This window comes from Pelodiscus sinensis, chromosome 1 (assembly GCF_052426305.1).
Source record: "Pelodiscus sinensis isolate ZL-2025 chromosome 1, ASM5242630v1, whole genome shotgun sequence".
In the NCBI taxonomy this organism is placed as follows: domain Eukaryota; kingdom Metazoa; phylum Chordata; order Testudines; family Trionychidae; genus Pelodiscus; species Pelodiscus sinensis.
Window position 1 is genome coordinate 213,349,034 of NC_143052.1, and position 20,834 is coordinate 213,369,867.

Below are 20,834 nucleotides of genomic sequence, written 5' to 3' on the forward strand. Positions count from 1 at the left end.
TAGACTATTGTAAGAATTCTAGAAGATCCAAATGATCTACGGCATGATATAGAGAGAAGGAGAAAAGAGAGGCTGCAGAATGAAGATGAGAGAATGTTTCACACAGACAGTGTAGTTCAAAGGTAATCTGCCTTTAGTGTGTACATCTGTATGCCTGAGTCGGGGTTATCAGAATTTTTTGCATCTGTTTTTAAGATTTTTCCACAATTTAGTTCCAATGTGGTATGCTTCCTTTTTGTAAGATTGGTCCTTGAATTTTGAGTCTGATTCCATTATAAACACTCCTAGGTCGTCTTCTGTACTGGTTGAATCTCTCTCCAGCAGGACCATGGATGTTGCTGGGTCAGAGAGACCCATTGGAGGGCCAGAGGCAGGAGCTGTGTGGGGTTGGAACCCAGCCAGGCTAGCTGCTGGGAGCCCTGACATGGGAGTACAGCTGAGCTGGTGGCAGGCAACTGGAGTGCAAGCAGCCTCCTGCAGGGCAGTAGTCTGCTGCAGTGGGCCCAGGAGCCCTGACAATGGGAGACTGTGGGCTGCTGCAGCAGTGTTGGCAGAGCCAGTGCTGCCCCAGTAGGGCTGTCAGGGTCGGGAACCTTGGTGGCTGAGCACTGGTCTGCCTCAGTGGGGCTGGGAGTCCCGGTGGTGGGGCTGCTGGTGTTGCCATGGCAGGGCCAGAGCACCGGGCAGGAGGGCACTAGTCCGCTAGGATGAAGCTGGGACCCCAGCAGCCAGGACAGTGGGCTGCCGCGGCACAGCAACAGGTCTGGTGGGAGGTGGGAAGCCATCTGGGAAGCCAGGCCAGGAGTGGAGCTGGACAGTAGAGCTGGTGGCAGAGGGCCAGAAATGACCTCCAGTAGTGTAGCAAAATCCCTTCTTTGGGGCCACTCATGTCCCGAGGGTGCCAGACCAGGGAGATCCAACCTGTAGTAACAAAGAACAGCTTTGAAAGAGAGAAAAGCTTAACTTTTAGTAAAGGTGAACTACAATGTCAAAATCAAAATTAAGCCTTCTTTCAGATATTCGTACTGGTCAATAGGGATGTCAGCATGTAGACGTCAACACGATTGACCAAATAAGCCCGCTTATCGGTTAATCTTGTTGACTACTTGCATTTCCCTGCTCCTTGCTGCCTGTGTACCAGAAGAAGAAAGGTGGGAGGAGTGGGAGCCAGTGCCCATGGGGAGCTGGCTTAAAAGCTGGCTTGCACAAGCACTGGATCCACTTGTCTACCCCTGTGCTTCTGCCTCTGATAGAGAGGCACCAGCGCAGAGGGTGAAGAGGGGAGGTGGTGGCTGATATGTATGGGGAGCTGACTTTCAAGCAGGCTCCCTGTGCATGATGGCCCCTCCGACCCGCCTGCTTCCTACAGAGGCAGTGGGGAAGAGGGGCAGGCAGAAGCCAGTACCGGGGGGTGGGGGGGGGGGGAGCTGGCTTAAAAGCCAGTTTTCCCCAGCACTGGGTCCTTGGTGCCGTCTTTACTCCCCCCCCCCCCCCCCCAGCCTCAAGCAGCAGCTTCTTTCTGTGGCAGCCTGGGCTTGCCATGGACAGAGGCTGCTCTGTGGCAACGGCCTCTGTCAGTTGGGGGTCCAAGCTCCCTGTGGACAGGGGCTGCTGCCACCCTGTGCTGTGTCAGAGACGGGAGCACGGAGTGGCAGGGGGCTGCCTGGGAGTGGGGCCAGGAGTGCACTGGCTCCCGCGCTCATGGACTATTAAATAATCCACTAGAATTTCATGCAGTTACACAACTATTCCGTTATACTCTATCTCCCATCCCTACTAGTCAGGCTGGCGGAAGGAGGAAGGAATTCAATTCAGATTTTTTTTTAACCTTTTAACATTTCCTGTTTGTTGTAAAATTCCTTTGGAATTCTTTGGTTCACTGACAGTACTCTGGAACAAATTGTTCTGTGTAACTACCACTATTTGTGATGTCCCCATCTGGGATACCTTCAGTGAAGGCAGGAAGCTCTAAGAATATTTGAGATCTTTTGAGAGAGATTTAGTTAAGCTTATTACTGCACTGAGTGACTCCCACTGTTTGATTAGAGGGAACATTCAGCACAGAAATGTCTGTTTAACTCAATTGTACTACTTCACTTGTTAACCTTACAATTAACCTGACTATACAGAGATGACTTCTTTGCACAGAAAAGAATAATTGTGAGGTAAACTGCCAAATTGTAATGAATAAATAGCCAAAGGAAAATGGTCAGCTGTATAGTCTCAAAAATAAATTTTGGCTTGTAGTGACTGCTGCTTTTTTATGGTGAATCATTTTAGGCAAATGTTGACACTACTGTATTTCTGGTGGTCTGTTTAGGAAGGAAACTGAAGGATGTACTATCAGTAAGCATTTTTTTGTGTACTGCATAATGTCTGTTTTAATTCAGAACTTAAAAAATTATGAATTTTATATGGTTTTATTTAGAAGACTATTTAGTCGTGTTCATGCTAATGAGCTATTGTTTTTCTATCAGGAGAGTACATAAAAGGCCTTTTTAAAGCAGCATTACACCTTTATGCGTTTGAAACTAACTATAAAACCCAGTCTTATACTTCAGGCAATTATTTTTTAGCTTTATCTTTAAACTGTACATAAGAGACCAATGTGCAATTATGAAATCAGAAACCTCTGCAAATTTTGTAGGAAAAAATATAATTTTGTGCTGGATTTAGAGAAGAAATGTAGTTTTCTTTTGTGCTTGTTGCTGCTTTTGGTGATTTGAAATGCCAAAGATTCTTTATTATTCATACAGTTATTCTTCCTATCCTGGACTTTTATAGGCTTATATTTTATTAGCCCAGAAAGGATCATTTGATTGTGTAGTCTGATGTGCATAACATTGGTCAAAACCAGATTTTTAAAATTCTATTTTCAGCATTTATTCTTGTCCCTTCTTAATCCAGGGTGCTAAGAGTATGTTGTATTCAGTATTTTAGTAGATGACTTTCAAAAGGACTTGAATCCCTAAATCATTTAGGATATGTATACACTATAGCTTATGTAAACAGAACTTAAGTTGCTCAGGGGTGTGACTAAAACAGAGACATACGTTACATTGATATGAGCACTAGTGTGGACAGTGATGCATTGAGAGAGAGCTTCTTCCACCAACATAGCTTCTGCTGTTCGTGGAGGTAGTTTTAGTATACCAGTGTGAGCACTTTTTTCTGTCAGAATAGAGCCTCTTCACCAGGTGTGATGCAGTGGCATAGCTGCATCAGTGCTGCTGCACTGTTGTAGTGTTGTACTATGTGGACATGCCCCTGTGTACTTTTGAAAATCCCTATTAATTGTACATAAATAGATGCTGGATGTTATACTGCATACTAAATGGGGCATGAGGAATAGTTCTTGTGATCTTGAGTTCTAAAAATACAGACTTAGAATCCTAGGGCTGGAAGCAACCTCAGGAGGTCATTGAGTCCAGCCCCCTGCTCAAAGCAGGACCAATCCCAACTAAATCAACTTCTTCAACTTGAACTAAAAAAACCTCTCTATTTTATAAGAGCACTAACAGAACTATGTTGGCTAGCCATATTAGGCTGAGACAGTTTCCAGCCTTAGGATTATTAAAAGACCTAACATATACAGTAACAGCCAGCAGAGGGCAGGAATACTTAAGCACATGCATTGCTGAATTGTTTGTAAAGAGCTTTTCAGTTGTATGAAGAAGATTTAAAGAAAGCACAAAGAATCAATAGATTGCCTATTTATTAATCTGTGTCCCAAGTATGCAATATTAATTTCATTTAGTTTAGGTTTCAACAGTGAAAATGGATCATTAGTAATTTTCAGTGTGCCAGTATAATTTCTTTTATACTTTTATATAATTTAAATGTTTAAAATAGCTTGGTTTTGAAATATTACTGGGTTAGTTGTTATTGCTTTTTTATTTTCTGTATCCAATCAGGAACGATCACGATTGCAGCTTTTCAAAATTACAGAACTCTCGAATTGATGGATTCCAAAAATCTATAAGATTCATAAAGCCACCTTTCAGAAAATTTATTAGAAAACCTCTCATGGTAAGTTGAAATAATAGGTCACTTTCCTTGTCTTTCTCTTCTATTTCCCTTATACTCGTGTTTAAAATTTTTGCTGTGTTGTTTGGGGTAGCATGAATTTTAAGTCCCTTGAGCCCTTGTCATGTTAAGTTTCAAAAGATGATTGGTTATATCTTAAAATGCATTTGCGTTAAACTGTATCTAAATAGTACTGAAGTTTATTAGTCATAGGTAAATTCTAGTGCAGCTGGACTTTCAGATGTTATAACTGTTAAATAGTGTACAAAAAGATATTAGATTGCATGAATTGTGACATTATTCTGATTTAAAATCTTGCTGCTGCTTCTTCTTGATGCTTATGTACCACTCCAAACATCTTGTACTGGCTTTTTACTTTCCTGGCATGGAGATGGCTGTTGGGAATCAAGAACACTGTTTGATTTAAACTTGAAACTATTTATAGTGAAGTCCGAACATTTTCAGGAGAGTCAAGATATGGGGAGATCAATTTCTAACACAGAATAATCAGAGCAAGTAATTGCAATTATAACTTACCAATTTCCACAGATCATGGGGAATTATTAAATTAAAACTTGTTTTGATTGCAGCGTGTGTTCAAGAAATTTGATGATGCATTACATTTTCCCTTCATAGAATAGGCATATCAAGTCTGGGTTTATCAGTCACTGTTGATGGTTACACGCAGGCTCCTGCCCCGCTCCTGGGGAGCAGTGCAGGGGGCATCAGGGGCAGCTTAAAAGCCAGCTCCTGGCATATACCAGCTCCAGGGTATCAGCTGGCTCCCTTGGAGCGGTGCCAGCAGGTGGGAGCCAGTATGTGCTAAGCCCGGCATGCACCAGCTCCTGGGGAGCTGGCTGCTGCCATGTGCTGTAGGTGCATGTAATTGTGGGACCACTGAAATTTTCAGTGGTTGCATGGTTACCCAATTACCTGCTTTTTAACATGTCCATCACAAAATACTTCCACCTAAAATACAGATTAAAGGTTTTATTACCAAGTGATTCATCTGAAGTCAAATATAATAATTTTGGATGTCACACAGAGACAGAGCTAGCCCACACTCCGGTGGCTGAACAAATCACAAAGTGCACATCTTGCTTGAATTAAGTATCCTCCTCTGCAGAGAGATACCTTTTTGTTATCTGAAAGTTAGATTCTAGAAAATTCAAGAAAAAAATTGAGACTAGAAATAATTGGAATAATTAAAATTCATCATTTAGGTAAAAACTCGTGGTACCCTGTTTAGAAGAAGCCTTTACTGACACCTCCATAATGAATCTTTTTAAACTAAAATTTGTCTGTTAAATTTGACAAAATTATAACCAGGGGTCCAGCGCTGACCTGCAATAATTAGGGAAAAAAATGTTCCCTCTGAATAATTTATTTATAGATAAATGGTTATAAAGTGTTTACTAAGGACTGGTCTATACTGGGAAGTTACGTTGGTATTATTGGTGGTGTGAGAAATCCACACCGGTGAGTTAACACGTTCAACACCATGTTAAGTTCATGGAAGATATCTTCAGTCGACCTAGTTACCGTCTCTCAGGGAGGTAGATTAACTAAACTAGTGAGAGAACTCCTACCATCAGTGTAAATAGTGTTTACACTGAAGTGCCACAGTGGTGCAGCTGTACTGCTATTATTGGATATAGAAATACTCTCAGATAAATGAAGCATTGAATAAGCAAAGGCATGCAGAAAAACTTTTGCTCAAATAAGGACAGTGTAAACTGAAACTCAGCTCTCAACTTCCTGAATTTTCAAATTACTTCTTTCGTGCATGTAGAATAAATAAGACATCTTTTTTTTGTGGTCATCTTTTATTTAAAGTGTTGACATGTCTTGTCAGTATTTTAATGTCAAACTTCATGGGTTCATCAAACTTTTCTTTTGTCTACCAGATGTTTCTTTTCATTATTTGTTTCACCAACTACTAAAATGCTTTGGGGATATAATATGGCAACTCTTTAACAGCTCTGATAGTGCTACAGGATGCGAATAATACTTAATTCAGAAATTAAATTGAAGTTACACACTTCAAACGTGAGAACTCAGCTTACTGGTTAACAGAATCTAGGCAAATCAAGAGCAGTTGGTTCAAATGGGAACTGAGTTAATGCATTGTCTGTCAGGAGTGCAGTGAAAACTTTATCTTGACATTAGGCTGAAAGTGTTAGGAAACTGCAAACCAGGGAGTTTTTGGACAGCAGAAAATGCTTTTTCCTTGACACAAGTTCTAGGAATGATGAGTTGCTGAGTAAGAAGCAATGGCAGCTATGAAAGAACAGCTACTGAATAATGCAGGGCATCGGGAAGGATGGGAAGCCAGCCATGTGCTAGCCAGTTTTAAGATGAGATTCCTGCCACAGAACAATCTAGATTGTCAGCAAAAATTATAATGAGTTAGTGCTAGCCAAATGTTTTAAAGTGATTAAAAGGGCTTTTAGGGAGAGTGCTAGAGTATTTTTTACCAGTCCTTATTAGTCAGAGTTTCCAGTTGTGGCAGATTAGCATACCAGAACCCCTTTTAGGCCTTGTCTTGCGCAGGCACACTTGTTATTCCTTTCTCCATCTATCTTCTTTTCTTTTTCTATTTCTGTGTTGGTTTTTGCTTTTTAAAATTGTTTCCATTTTGTCCCTTCTTGCTATTTCCCCACTTAAGGTATGTCTAGACTACATGCCTCTGCCAACAGAGGCATGTAGATTAGGCTACCTGACATAGTCAATGAAGCGGGGATTTAAATCATCCCCGCTTCATTAAAATAAACATGGCCGCCGTGCTGTGCCGACGATCAGCTGATCCGGTACAGTGCGGCAGTCTAGATGTGGATCTGTCACTGGGGAAGCCTTGCCAACTGATCCTGTAAACCTCGTGATCTAGAGAGATTAAAAAGATTGTGTGGAAAAATGCATGCTGTTATACAGAGGAAATGCAGATATGGGAGGGAGAAACCTGAAATGTTGGAGGTTTGTGAAAAGTAAATTAAGTACAATAACCAATGTATTATGGGAACAAAATAGGCCAGAATCTTTGAGTTGTATAAATGGAGGTAATGTTATGGAATAGTAAGTTATTACCCTTCCATCTGACCTTTGTTATGTGTGCTGGGGGTAGTGACTGTATTTTACTCCAACCCTGCCCACAATCATAAAATGGTTTGTAAACTGTTTTTAATCTAGAATTATAAAATATGCTAAAAATTTGTGAAAACAAATCAATCCTGACATTTTGTGAAGTGTCCCCTATAATAAGAAGCTAAATCTTTAAATAAATAGATCTCAAATTGCAACAGATACATTACATAAACATGAATCGCTTTAGTTGGCTCAGTTTTGGTTCTGATTAAGGAATGCATCCTGGGTTATGCCGAAGAACTGTATCAGTTTAGCATACCAGCAAAACCAAAGTTTAGGGGAACAAAAGAGTGAACATCTGCTAGTCTTTGTTTGGCGTATTGGATCATGCAGTCATAAGGTATATGCTTTTGAAAATGACAAAATACTACCTTAACCACTCCCCTTTTAAGTGTATTAATTTTGGATGATACGTAACTATACAGCGAGAAGATTGTGCCAGAGGGGCAGGTTTTCATGAGCAAGCATGGCAGGCAGGCAAAGCTCTAAGAATAGTATTTTTAAAAGAATATTTAAATAGGGGCAGAAATAATTGAAGTTAATAAAAATGATACTTGAATTTAGATTGGAATCTAGTTTTTATGGAGCTGTATGGATATTTCTGCTTAATTTTTGTGTTTTCAGTATTAAAAGTACTTTGTGATTACATCATGCTTGACTGGCTCTTGAAAAATGATTGGCTCGGGCATTATATACAAACATTAAAGAAGCAACTGATATTTCTAAGATTTGAATCTGAGTGGCAGGTCATATGGATATTAAGATCATGCTTGTTGTGAAACTAAGAATGTTTTTTATATAAAATGATTGTCTTTGCGACAACTGAAATAATACTAGAAATTTGATATAAGCTTCATTTTTATTATAATTTGACAGTTGTTAAATGGAGAGTGTCAAATCGTTTTGGTCCAGAATTTAATATAGTTGCCATACTGGAACAAATATGTGGACTATTTAGTCTGGTGGTATGTCTCCTGACAGTAGCCCTTGCTGTAGTTTGAGGAAGGTGCAAGAAACCCTATAGTATGCAAACTTTCTTTTGTAAAGTTCTCATGCTACAGGTTGAACCTCTCTGTTCCAACTCTCAGGACCTGACCAATGCTGAACCAGGGAATTTGCTGGACCAAGGGAGGTCGGTATTGTCTAGCAGCATTACCAACACTTCCACTGCTTACTTGGCTCTTAGAAAACATTTAAGAGTAAATTAGAGCTAAACAACAGTACAATAGTACTGAGAGCCAGGACTGATGTCTGTAAACAAACTAAAATGATGCCGGACCAGAGAGTGCCAGACTAGAGAGGTTCAACCTGTAATACTTACTAGTTACAGCAAAGTTTAAACTATGAAATATAATATTTTATCTCCCTTCCAATACTCTTTTGTTAACAATAACTGTTTAGAACTCTAGATATTATAGTTATCTATATAACTGCCTGATCACTCTTTGAATCTTTGCAAAGTCTTGCCTTCAGTGAGTTACACATACTAATTGCATTTTTTTTAAAGCTGATATCTTTTGATTTACTTAAATGCTCCTGTATTCTTGAATATTATGAGACAGAACAGAAGCTCCTGATGTATCTTCTCTGTACCACTCATTTTATACCTTATTACAGGCAGTCCCCGAGTTACGCGGATCTGACTTATGTCGGATCCGCAGTTACGAATGGGGTTTGCTGCCCGTCTCCCTGGTCTGCTAGAGACCAGCAGACCAGGGAGACGGGAAGCAAAGCCTCTGAGGACGCCGGCAGCGGGACAGCCGCGGTGCGTCTGGGCTGTCCGCTGCCCGCGTGCTCTGCGGCTTTGCTCCACGTCTCCCCAGACCAGGGAGACGGGGAGCAAAGCCACGGAGCACATGGGCAGTGGACAGCCCAGACACGCCGCGGCTGTCCCGCTGCCGGCGTGCTCCGCGGCTTTGCTCCGCTTTGCTCCCCGTCTCCCTGGTCTGTTGGTCTCCAGCAGACCAGGGAGACGGGGAGCAAAGCCGCGGATCACGCCGGCAGCGGGACAGCCACGGCGCGTCTGGGTTGTCCGCTGCCCGCGTGCTCTGCAGCTTTGCTCCCTGTCTCCCTGGTCTGCTGGAGACCAGCAGACCAGGGAGACGGGGAGCAAAGCCGCAGAGGACCCGGGCGGTGGGACCGCGGTGCAAATCGGTCCCCCGCCCGTGTCTCCCTGGTCTGCTGGGGGTGGGGGTGCAGCTAGTACGCCGCCCCCCCCCCCCCCAGCAGTCCAGGCTTTTCTCCGGACGCCTGTGGTAGAGCAGCTGGGGCGCTGCTGGTTGGTCCCGCAGCGCCGCTCTGGGCGCTACTGGACCAACCCGGCAGCACCCCAGCTCCTCTGACCCAGGCGTCCTGATTCAGCCGCTGCTGGTCAGTTTCAGCAGCGGTTGAATCAGGACGCCTGGGGCAGAGCAGATGGGGTGCTGCTGGGTTGGTCCAGTAGCACCGAGGAGCGGGGCTACTGGAGCAACCCAGCAGCACCCCAGCTGCTCTGCCCCAGGCGTCCCCAAGTCAGCCGCTGCTGAAACTGACCAGCGCTGACTACAGGAAGCCCGAGGCAGAATTGCTCTGCCCCGGGCTTCCTGGAATCAGCCGCTGATCAGTTTCAGCAGCAGCTGACTTGGGGACGCCTGGGGTTCTTAAGTTGAATCTGTATGTAAGTCGGAACTGTATGTAAGCCGGAACTGGTGTCCAGATTCAGCCTGTTGAAACTGATCAGAGGCTGATTCCAGGAAGCCCGGGGCAGAGCAACTCTGCCTCAGGCTTCCTGTAGTCAGCCGCTGGTCAGTTTCAGCAGCAGCTGAATCTGGATGGCAGTTCCGGCTTACATACAGATTCAACTTAAGAACAAACCTACAGTCCCTATTTTGTACGTAACCCGTGGACTGCCTGTACTGTATTGCCTTTTATTAATTTCCTCTTAGCTACAGTCCCAGTCTCTTCAATCTCTCTTCAGATGTATTTTTTCCATCCTCTCAAATATTTGTCCTCTTCAGAACCCCTTCTAATTCTATAATAATATCCTTTGAAATGGGTAAATAATGAACACAATATCTATCCTATTTCATATGCATCCTTTTTGCTCAGTATGTAGCTATAGAGGTCTTTACAATGATCCCCAGATTTTTTTTCCTGACTTGACACAGTTAATTTAGAAACCTATCAGTGGAGGAATAGTCAAATTTGCCCCGCTAGTGTGCATTTCTTTACATTTATCGTAGCTGAACTTCATCTATTTATTGTCTTAGGTAATCTCTCTGAATTCTTGTCTAGAATTAACCAATCCCAATAACTTTGCCATCTGCAAATTTTACCAACTCACTCCTCACCTTTCTTTTGAGATTATTAATAAATATTTTAAACACCAGATTTCATACAGTACCATTAGGCACCCCACTCTTTTCCTGACATGTACTTCAACTTTGTTTCCTGCCTCTTAGCCTGTATTTGTTCCATGACAATACTTTGCCTTTCATTCCATGACTATCTAGTTTCTGTCACCTCTTGTCCAGGGGTGAATAAGAGGCTGCTAGTGGGCTGGGATGCGGCCCACCAAGCCACTGGATCTGGCCCATGGCTGCCTTGCTAGAACCCTTAGGCAGAGAGCAGCTCATGCTTTAAACAGCCAATTGCTCTCTGCTCTGGACTGCTGGGGAGGGAGACTTTGCACAGTGCTCCTCCTCCCACCCTTCTCCTCCCCACAAAATCTCTAAGCTTCCATTGGCCAGATTCTGGCCAATAGGAGTTGAGAAATTTTGCTATGGGCAGGGGCAGCATGTGAAGCCTTCTCCCTTCCTCCTCTGCCCTCCCTCCCTCCCCCCCCCAGTACCTGGAGCATACCTATATAGAGCAGCCATCTGACTGAGACTTCAGCAGAGAGCTTGCCTCGTGTTCCTGCATGGCTGCTGGTGGGGAGCCACCTAGGTAAGCGCCTCTTAGCCAAAGCCTGTCTCTGGTACCCACCCCCCACTACTTGCCCCAGCCACGAGCCAAATCATTTGTACCCCTTTTCCCCCCTTCTTACGGGTCACAACTCCCTCCCAGACCCTGTAACTCACTCCTACACCTGTTCTGCAGGCCAGAATTCTTTCTTGTACCTCTCCCTGACCCTGCACCCCATTTGCCTGCCCCCAGATGTCACCAAAACCCTCTGTACCCCTTTCTTCAAGATTACAACTCCCTCTCAATGCTGCACTCCCTGCTAGAGGCCCTCCCCCAGGCTGGAATCCCCTCCTGGACCCTTACCCCCTCCTGGACCTTGCACCCCAAGTTCCTTCCCCAGATCACAACCCCCTCCTGGACCCAAACTCACTCTCAGACCCCATGCTCCCTCCTGTATCTCAGTCCTCTATCTCAAGCTCCCTTCTGCACCCTACCTTTGTCCCAGACCCCCGCACCTCCTCCATAGAAGTTCGGCCCTTGACCGCTTGCCAAAATCTCCGCCCCCCATTAAAAATTATTGCTCACCCCTGCTCTCATGAGAGATGTTTTAAAGACCTTTTGAAAACAATTTTTCCCAATTCTGTTAGCCAAACCCTTTTCTGTTTTAAACAAACTAAATTAAACATTTTTTCATGTTTCAATTCAAATAAACCTTTCACTGAATTTAAAACCATTTTCTGCCATATTTGCAACCTAAATAGTAGCTAGTACACGAGAACAAGTAGAGAAGCTGTCAATTTTTGTTTTTGTTGTTCAAATTGAATAGAGTAAAAATCTAGCCTAACTGAAGAAAGAGAAAATAAATTCAGATTTTAATTGTTTCTGTTCTAAGTAATATAACATCTAAACACAAGCAAGACTTTTAAGTATTAAATGCATATTTAAATTGTCTTCAGCTAGCTTTTTCAACTAACATTGTTCTATTTCATTAGTATTAAGCAGCTGTAAGACAGATCTGGTTGCATAATAATTTGGATATGTAGGCACATGGCCGAAATTGCAGACACGGTGCTGCTTACTGGAAATATAACATTAGGCTGTAATGCATTCTGGAGTGTTGCATAGATAAGTGGCTTTCAACATTTCTGGATTATTGTATCTCTTTCAGCAGTCTGATTTGTCTTGGGTACCTCAAGTTTCACCCTCACTTAAAAACTACTGGCTTACAAAATCATAGTTATGTGGGATTTGATCATTTGAAACATAACTGGCTTTGTGATGACGAGGAAAATACATAGTGACTTTCCAGCCTGTAGCAAAGGTTGCAAATCTCTCGACATCTAAATAGACTTACATTTAGAATGGGAAGGAGCAGTTGGTTGTGGTACATGTAGGTACCAGTGATGTAGGGAAGGATAGGAGAGAGGTCTGGGAGGCCAAATTTAGGCTGCTAAGTAGGAGATTGAAGTCCAAGACTTCCATGGTAGCATACTCTGAAATTATTCTAGTTCTGAATTCAGGACCAGTTTGACAGGCAGTGTCAGATGTGTAGGGAGGATGGGTTTAGATTTATTAGAAATTAGAGAAACTTTTGGGATACAGGGAGCCTATGCAGGATGGGTGGGCTCTATCTAAGCCAAAATTTAGCCAAGTTGCTGGTTCTTACCATTAAAAAGGTTGTAGGGCAATTTTTAAAAGAAGGGCTTGGAGAAAGCTGACAGGTGCAGGATAGCACATGGTTTAGACAGTGACATCCCTACAGGGAGGCTCTATTAATGGAGATTATCTATTTTCTGGTAAGAAGAGAATGGAAAATGATAAAATATTATTAGAATCTGATGAGGCAGACAGGTAAAAGATGGCAATTTCTTAAAGTGATTATATATCAATGCTAAAAAAAAAGTCTAAATAATATGATGTGTGAACTACAGTGCCTCATATTCCATGAGTATATTGATATAATAGGTATCACAGAAACTTGGGGGAATGAGGATAATCAGTGGAACGCAAAGTAATACCAGGGTACAAATATACTGGAAGGCTAGAACAGGTTGTAATGGTCGGTGAGTGATACTGTGTGAAAGACAGCATATGTGAATGAAATATGAAGTAAAAAATTGTAAATGAACCAAATTGTACCATAGAATCTCTATGAATAGTAATTCTGTGCTCTAATAATAACATAATAATAATAAAATCATCATTATATAGCAGTAGGGATATATTACTGATCACCTTACCATGATGGTGATAGTGACTGTGAAATGCTCAGGGAGATCAGAGTCTATTAAAATAAAGTAGTAGTGGGGGATTTCACCTATCCCCATAAAGACTGTGTACATATCACCTCAGAACAGGGTGCAGGGTGTATTGTTTCTTGGCACCTTAAATAATTGCTGCTTGGAGCAGCTGGTCATTGAACCCACAACAGGAGAGGCAATTTTTGATTCATTTCTAAGTAATTAAAAGATACAGTGCCAAAAGTGAAGTCCCTATTAGTTGCATGGAAATGTTTTTTAAAGACCCCAGTTTCATGTATATTCCAAATTTAAAAAAAACACCATAGAGAAGCAGAAGAGTGAGTCCATGGCTAAACAATAAAATAAAGAAGTGTTGAGAGACAAAAGGGCACCCTTGAAAAGTGGAAGTTAAATCCTAGTGAGGAAAATAGGAAGGAGCACAAACTCTAGCAAATGAAGTGTGAAAAAAAATAATTAGGGAATGTCAAAAAATAATTTGAAGAACATCTGGCCAAATACTCAGTCATAGCAATAAAGTTTTTTGAAGTACATTAGGAGCAGGGAACCTGCTAAACAACCATTGGGGCCATTGAATGATCAGGATGCTAAAGGACACTTGAGGTTGATAAGGCAGTTGCAAAGAAACTGTGTTCTTTGCATTGGTTTTGATGGCCTAGGTTTTGAGAGATTCCCAAACATGAACCTTTTATTTTTTTAGGCGACAAATCTGAGGAATTATTGCAGATTGAGGTGTCATTAGTGATGGTTTTGGAACAAATTGATAAATGAAATAGTAAGTCTCCAGGACCAGATGGTATTCACCCGAGTTCTGAAGGTACTTTAATGTGGAATTACCGAACTGTAGTTAGTAATGTATTATTTAAATCAGTTTCTGTACCAAATGGTTGGAGGATAGCTAATGTGATGCCAGTTTTTTAAAAAGGGCTCCAGAGGTGATCTCAGCAATTACAGGGTGTGATGGATGGCATGATGGATAGAAGGGGTGCTGGCCAGCATTTGGTGACTAAAGGGTTAAACTCAGGTAGCTAAGGAGCTAGGAGAACCAATGGAATACAGCGCTAAAATTGAAATTGAGGTGATATGCCTGCCTGCTCTGTGTGTGTGAATTCTAAATTAGGAGCTGGAGGAAGCAAGATGAAGTAATCAAACAGAATTACCATTCCTACAAGAAATATTGGGTATGGAGATGGACTGGGCCTTGAAGTACGGATGGGTATGGATCATGAGTAGATGGAGAAATGTATGTTTAGTTGCAATTGGATATTTTTCTTTGTTTTGTTGTTTGGTTAAACTTCTGTGTGTGAAATCCATGCCTGCCTCCCTCCATTCATTATACCTAAGCTGTGCCAGCGATACCATTTTTCCTCTGTGTTTTAATCTACTCTTTTCTCAGTTGCTCTGTAACACCTAGAAACCAAGTATGCTTTATCAAGTATATCTTTTGGTTTGGTTAATAAAATCACCTTTTTAAGATGACTATTTGATTCTTGTGTCCTGAAAAGTAACATGAGGTCTGTGTATATGCCTGCCTAGGCTGAGAGGTTAGCTATTAGAGATTTGTGGTTTGTTTTTTTGTGGGTTTTTTTTTCTCAAGCTCTCTTGTGGTAAGAGCTTGAGGTACCTTTCAGAAAGAAGCTCAAGTGTTTTTTTTTTCTGGTTTTCAGGGTTTTATTTCATTTGATGGTGGCAGCCTATCCCCCAGGGCCAGGGAATCTGTGACTTTGAGGAGTTTTGTAAGCAGATTCCTATACCTATAAAGACAAAGTATTTTAAGGTCTCCTGCAGGCCCCCACTGTCTGCACTCGGAGTGCCAGAGTGGGGAAGAGCCCTGACACAGGACCATAAGCCTGACTTCACAAACTGGTTGAAACTATATTAAGGAACAAAATTGTCAGATACATAGATGAACATAATTTGTTGGGGAAGTGTCAAACGGTTTTTTAAAGGGAAAATCATGCCTTACTCATCTACTAGTATTATTTGTGGGGTTCAACAAGCATATGGATAAGGGATGTCAGGAGGATACAACGTATTTAGATTTTGACAGGATTCATCACCTAAGACTTCTAAGCAAAGTAAGCTGTCATGGGATAAAGTGGAAAGGTACTTTCATGGATTGGTAACTGTTTCTCATTAACCAAAAGACAGGGATAAATGGTCAGTTTTCAGAATGGAGAAAGGTAGATTTGTGGTATCCCTGGGGGATGCGGGGTCTGTACAGGGACCAGCCCTATTCAACATGTTCATAAATGATCTGGAAAGGGGAGTAAAAAGTGAGGTGACAAGATTTGCAGATGATACAAAGTTACTTAAGATAATTACGTCCTAGGCAGTTTATGAAGAGCTACAGAAGGATCTCACAAAACTGGATGACTGGTCAACAAATTGGCCAATGAAATTCAATGTTGATAAATGCAAAGTATTGCACATTGGAAAAGATAATCCCAACTACATTTATACAGTAATGGGGTCTAAATTAACTGTTATGATTCAGGATAGAGGTGGTGGAGTTATTGAGGATACTTCTCTGAAAACACAGTGGCAGTTAAAAAAAAAAAAAAAAAAAAAAAAAAGCAAACAGTGTTGGAAATCATTAAGAAAAGTTGTGGATAACACGACAGAAAATATCATATTGCCTCTATATAAATACACTGTATGCCCACATTTTAAATACTGTATGCAGATTTGGTCACCCCATCTCAAGAAAAAAATATTGGAATTGGAAAAGGTTTTTGAAAATGGTAACAAATTATTAGGGATATGGAAAGTTTCAGTGTAAGGAGACATTAAGTTATGGATTTTTCAGCTTGGAAAAGAGAAGGCTACAGAGAAACATGTTAGAAGTCTATAAAATCATGATTGATATGAATCAAATAAATAAAGAAGTGTTACTCTTTCTCATAACACAAGGACTAGGGATCACCAAATTAAATGATTAGCCAGCAAGGTTAAAATAAACAAAAGAAAAGTACTTTGTCTCAAGTCTTGCCAGAGGATGGAGTGAAGGTCAAGACTAATAACAAGGTTTAAAAAAGTACTAGATAAATTCATGGAGAATAGCTCCATCAATGGCTATTAACCCGGAAGGATAGGATGATGTCTCACTTTGTCAGAAGCTGGGAATGGGTGTTGGGGAAGGATCACTTGATGATTACCTGTTTTATTAATTCCCTCTGGTACACCTGGCATTGGCTACTTTCAGAAGGCAGGCTCCTGGGCTAGATGGACCTTTGGTTTCACCCAGTATGGCTATTCTTATGTCACAGCAGACTATTACTGAAAAATTGCTTGCTTTCTTATTTTTACAACATAATTATAAAACATAATTGGAATGAAATATAGTATTTATATTTCAGTGTATAAAATATAGAGCATTATAGATAATGACTTGTTTATTTCTGAAATTTTAAGTTTATACTGACTAAGCTAGTGCTTTTTCTATAACTGGTTATAAAACCAGGCAAATATATAGATATGTTGATGTATCTTGAGGAAGACCTCTGCATACCCCCAAGTGTACACTTACCCCTTGTTGAGAACTACTGACATAGATACTTTTTTTAATGACGGTTTTTTTTAAGAACACCAGAACTGTTTCAAAAATGAAAAAAATGAGTTATGTTTGAAGGAAATAGTCCCAACAAATTCATACTTTTTCAAGCATTAATGATTGATCATTAAAAGAAACGTTACAATTGTATGGTGAATTTTCAGTTGTTAAAAGAAGAACTTAGCATAATTTAAGCACTGCCTATATGAAACAATTTCTATTACATGCATCTGGAAGATACATTTCTATATGAAAATATACGTAATACATGTTGGATGTTAATGTTCTAGCTCCTGGAAGCTGTGCTGGAAACTATGGGAAAACAGTCAAAATCAGTTTGCCCTCTGTTTATTTTTGTCATGTACAGAATGAATTTTGTTATGTGCACCAGTATGGAGATGATGTATGACACATCACTCCCATAGCGGTGCACATAACAAAATTCATTCTGCACATAGTCGCAGTTTGGTGCATGAAAGGAGCTCAGGGTTGGGGGCATAAAGGCTCTGGCTAGGGGTGCGGGCCTTGGGGTGGGGCTGCTGATGGAGTATTTGGAATGCAGCACGGGGCTCCAGGATGGAAGGGTTTTGAAATGCAGGAACAGGATAAGGGCAGGAGGTTGTGGTGGGGAGTGAGGTCTGGGCAGGAGTTAGGATGGTGGAGGGAGTTTGGGGCTGGAGCAGGCCACTGGGGTGCAGGGTGCTTACCTGGGGCAGCTCCCATTTGGTGGTGAGGAACATGTAGCTCTATGCTGTCCCACGCTCACCTGCAGACACCACCCCATCCTTGCACGCCTCATTTTCTTTTGTCCATGATTCCCAGTCAATGGGAGCTATGGGGACAAAACTTCTCCAGCATTTGCAGTGATGCAGCTCCAGTTGAGAGGGGAGGGGCGAAGCAGGGGGGGAAGAACAGCAGTACTTAGAACTGCCTACTTATACCCCAGGACAGGCTAACTTAGAACATAGGCTTTGTGGGCTGCAGCCCAGGCCTTGGGCTGGGCTCTTTAACACAGAGCCTTGGGCTGCAGCCGCTAAAGCCCCTTTCTTTATCTGGCCTTGTTGCTGGGGCTGGAGGAGCTCACCTCTCCCCTAGCTGAGATCAGAGGAGCGTGCCTCTTCTCCATCCCCAGCAGGGAGCTGAGGTGGCTGGAGCAAAGTGGCCTCTCCCCCAGCTGCTGCAGCTCCGTGTGTGGCAGGCTTGTTAGGCAGCTGCACAGCTTAAAGGCAGTGTTGGTCAGAGTGCACAGGTAAAGCAGCCATGAGAGGGAGTGCTGCTAGTGGAGGTGCTACATTGTTTTATGTAATCAAACCTGTTTAATGCCCACACACTCGGGAGTTGCAGTTACAAACACCACTTAGTCATGTTACTTGCTTCTGAAATAGTGCATATCCCTAGGGTAGATGAGCCTCTCCTATTGCTAGCTACCAGTCTGAAGACAAGATGAAAAATAGTCCTCTTTATGGAAAAATCCAATGCTGTTCTTAAGTTGTTCAATGCATGGATCTTACGGAAATGAGTGTGCTAGAAATGCATATGGCTGTTCTAAAGTCATGAAATCTGACTGGGGCTATATGATTTGGTGTGGGAGAAAGTAGTCTTGTTTGCTAGGAATGTTAGCATGGAATCGGTTACACAATTAACTGATAAGCCTGGGTTTATTGGTTAACAATGACTACATTCAACCCCTTCCCCCTTGCTGCATCTGTATGGGGGAGGAGCTATGGGATCTGGTGCCCAGCTCTGCAGCGCCTCCTTGCCCCCCCCCCCCCCCATCCCCGCTGCCTCCCGTGGAGGCAGCAGCACAGGGGAGGAGGAAGCTGGTGCTCCTCACAGAGCTGTCTCCTCCCTAGACCCGTGGGGGGTGGGGCAGGTGTGAGCCAGTATACATGGGAAATGGCTTTCAGCCTGATTCCCCATGCGTGCCACAGAGATGACTGCTCCTCTTTATCAGAGGCAATGGCGAGGAATGGGGCAGGCAGGAGCTGGTGCTCATAGGGATCCAGGCTTAAAAGCTGGCTCCCTTCTGTCCCTCCTTCCCCACATGTAAACATGTAATTGCTAAAATTTCCAGTGATTACATGTTTACCCAAACATTAGTTAACATCCCTTAGTTAGTTTGCAAGCCAGGAATCACTAAAGGATCTGGTTGTGTCATTCCTGTTTCTCCTCTTTCCCCCCACAAGAGGGCTGGTGTAGGAGGTTGCTATGCTGGCTCTGTGCCAGTTGATGGCTGTCTACTCCACATAAGGGTAATGCTCTGACTGCTTTACATTGCAAAGGGGCTATATTCTGGAGTGATGCCCTATGTCTGCTGTGGGAACTAAAATCAGTCTTTGCAACTTACACTCCAGATCAGTAGGTATTGCACCACTGCAATTTCATTGATTTAATCAATCTCAGATGTAATCTTAGGCCAAAAAAGGTATAGTACAAATTAGTTTAATGTAAAAATTGTCCATGTTTCATTGAAATTGTTTTTAACATTGTTAAACTATTTGTTAAACGTTTTTCTAGAATTCTTATTATGCTGCAAAAACCAATGACATCTTTACTCACAGACCATTTGGAGGACACCTTGACAATGCAAGGCCCTTCAGAAGACCTTTTAAGGTATCTTGTGTCTCTTACCGTGTGTGTGTGTGTGTGTGTGTGTTGCATAAGGTTTCATTTCAGGCTGTGGTTTTGTGATTTAGATATGTTGCTGTAAATGGACAGATACGTTAATAGTGAGATTTTCAAAAAATGGTCAGCATTGGTTGAACTTTGTTCTCACTGACATAATACGGATTTACCTGTTTACCGTGACTTCAGTGAGAGAGAACTGAATGATTGAATTTCCCCTTCCCTTGGTCACTTACCAGTTGGCATTCTATCATATTTTGGAAGACTAAGTTACTAGAATTTGGATTCTCCCATGTAGATGAGAGCTGGCTTTCTCAGGGTTTAAGTTTAAATACTAATATTAAGGAAGAGGTAGGAAAATTGTAAAACAATAAAGGGGAGTTGGCAAGAAAGAAGGGAAGGGCAAGATTATTGGGCTAGTGTTCAGAAAGAAAAAATAACCATGAAGAGCAACTTTAGAGTCAAAATTGCAGGGGGAAATGGGAGTTTACTAATACATCTGACTAATAAATAGATTTGGAAAGACACTAGGGTTTTTATTAGTAAATGTTGGTGTACATCAATTTCACCATACACACAAACCAAAAAAAAAATTTCCATCCATAGTAGACATTCACAGATAGGTAAAGTGTGTATAAAAAAGAAAAGAGCTTCAGAACTTAGTTTCCTTTAAGGATATTAATTTTGTATTTTTGGCATGTGTGACAGTTTATTTCAATAAAGCTTTAACTTTTTGAATCACCATTTACTGTCCGTAAATGGTCGATAGCAGGTTCTGGGGTCGGTTTTGTTCAACATCTTTATTAATGACCTGAATGAGGGGATGGATTGCACACCCAGCAAGTTTGCAGATGACACTAAGATAGGAGGAGAGGTAAGTATGCTGTAGGGTAGGAATAGAATCCAGAGAGACCTAGACAAATTGGAGAATTGGGCCAAAAGAAATCCGATAGAAGTTCAACAAGGACAGTTGTATCTACAGGCTAGGGAAGAATCCCAAGCACTATTTACAGGCTGGGGACCAACAGCTTAAGCAGGAGTTCTGAAGGAAAGGACCTGGGGATTACAGTGGATGAGATATGAGTCAAGTGTGCCTTTGTAGCGAAGAAGGCTAATTACATACTGGGATGCCTTAGTAGGAGCACTGCCAGCAGATCTATGGAAGTGATTATTCCCTTTTATTTGGCACTGATGACGCCACATCTGGAGTATTGCATCCAATTCTTGGTCCCCATTACAGAAAGGATGTAGATGCATTGGAGCAGTCCAGTGCAGGGTGACATCAATGATTAGGGAGCTGAAGCACATGACTTATAAGGAGAGGCTGAAGGATTTGGGCCTATTTACTC

At 42.0% G+C, this 20,834-nt stretch overlaps 1 protein-coding gene across 7 annotated transcripts in view; it reads left to right on the forward strand.

Annotated features, from left to right (window-relative positions):
* BCLAF3 (BCLAF1 and THRAP3 family member 3) overlaps window positions 1-20,834 on the forward strand; it is a 124,211-nt gene that overhangs the window by 40,408 nt on the left and 62,969 nt on the right. For 6 of the 7 annotated variants that reach the window (XR_012898455.2, XM_075913554.2, XM_075913572.2 and 3 more), the window contains 3 exons: window positions 4-122; window positions 3,915-4,029; window positions 19,378-19,473. Coding sequence is in view for 6 of the 7 variants with exons in the window: in XM_075913554.2 (XP_075769669.2) it covers window positions 4-122; window positions 3,915-4,029; window positions 19,378-19,473 (330 nt within the window). In the remaining variant the exon portion in view is untranslated. The remainder of the gene's footprint in view (window positions 1-3; window positions 123-3,914; window positions 4,030-19,377; window positions 19,474-20,834) is intronic. The other variant, XM_075913563.2, reaches the window with a different exon arrangement.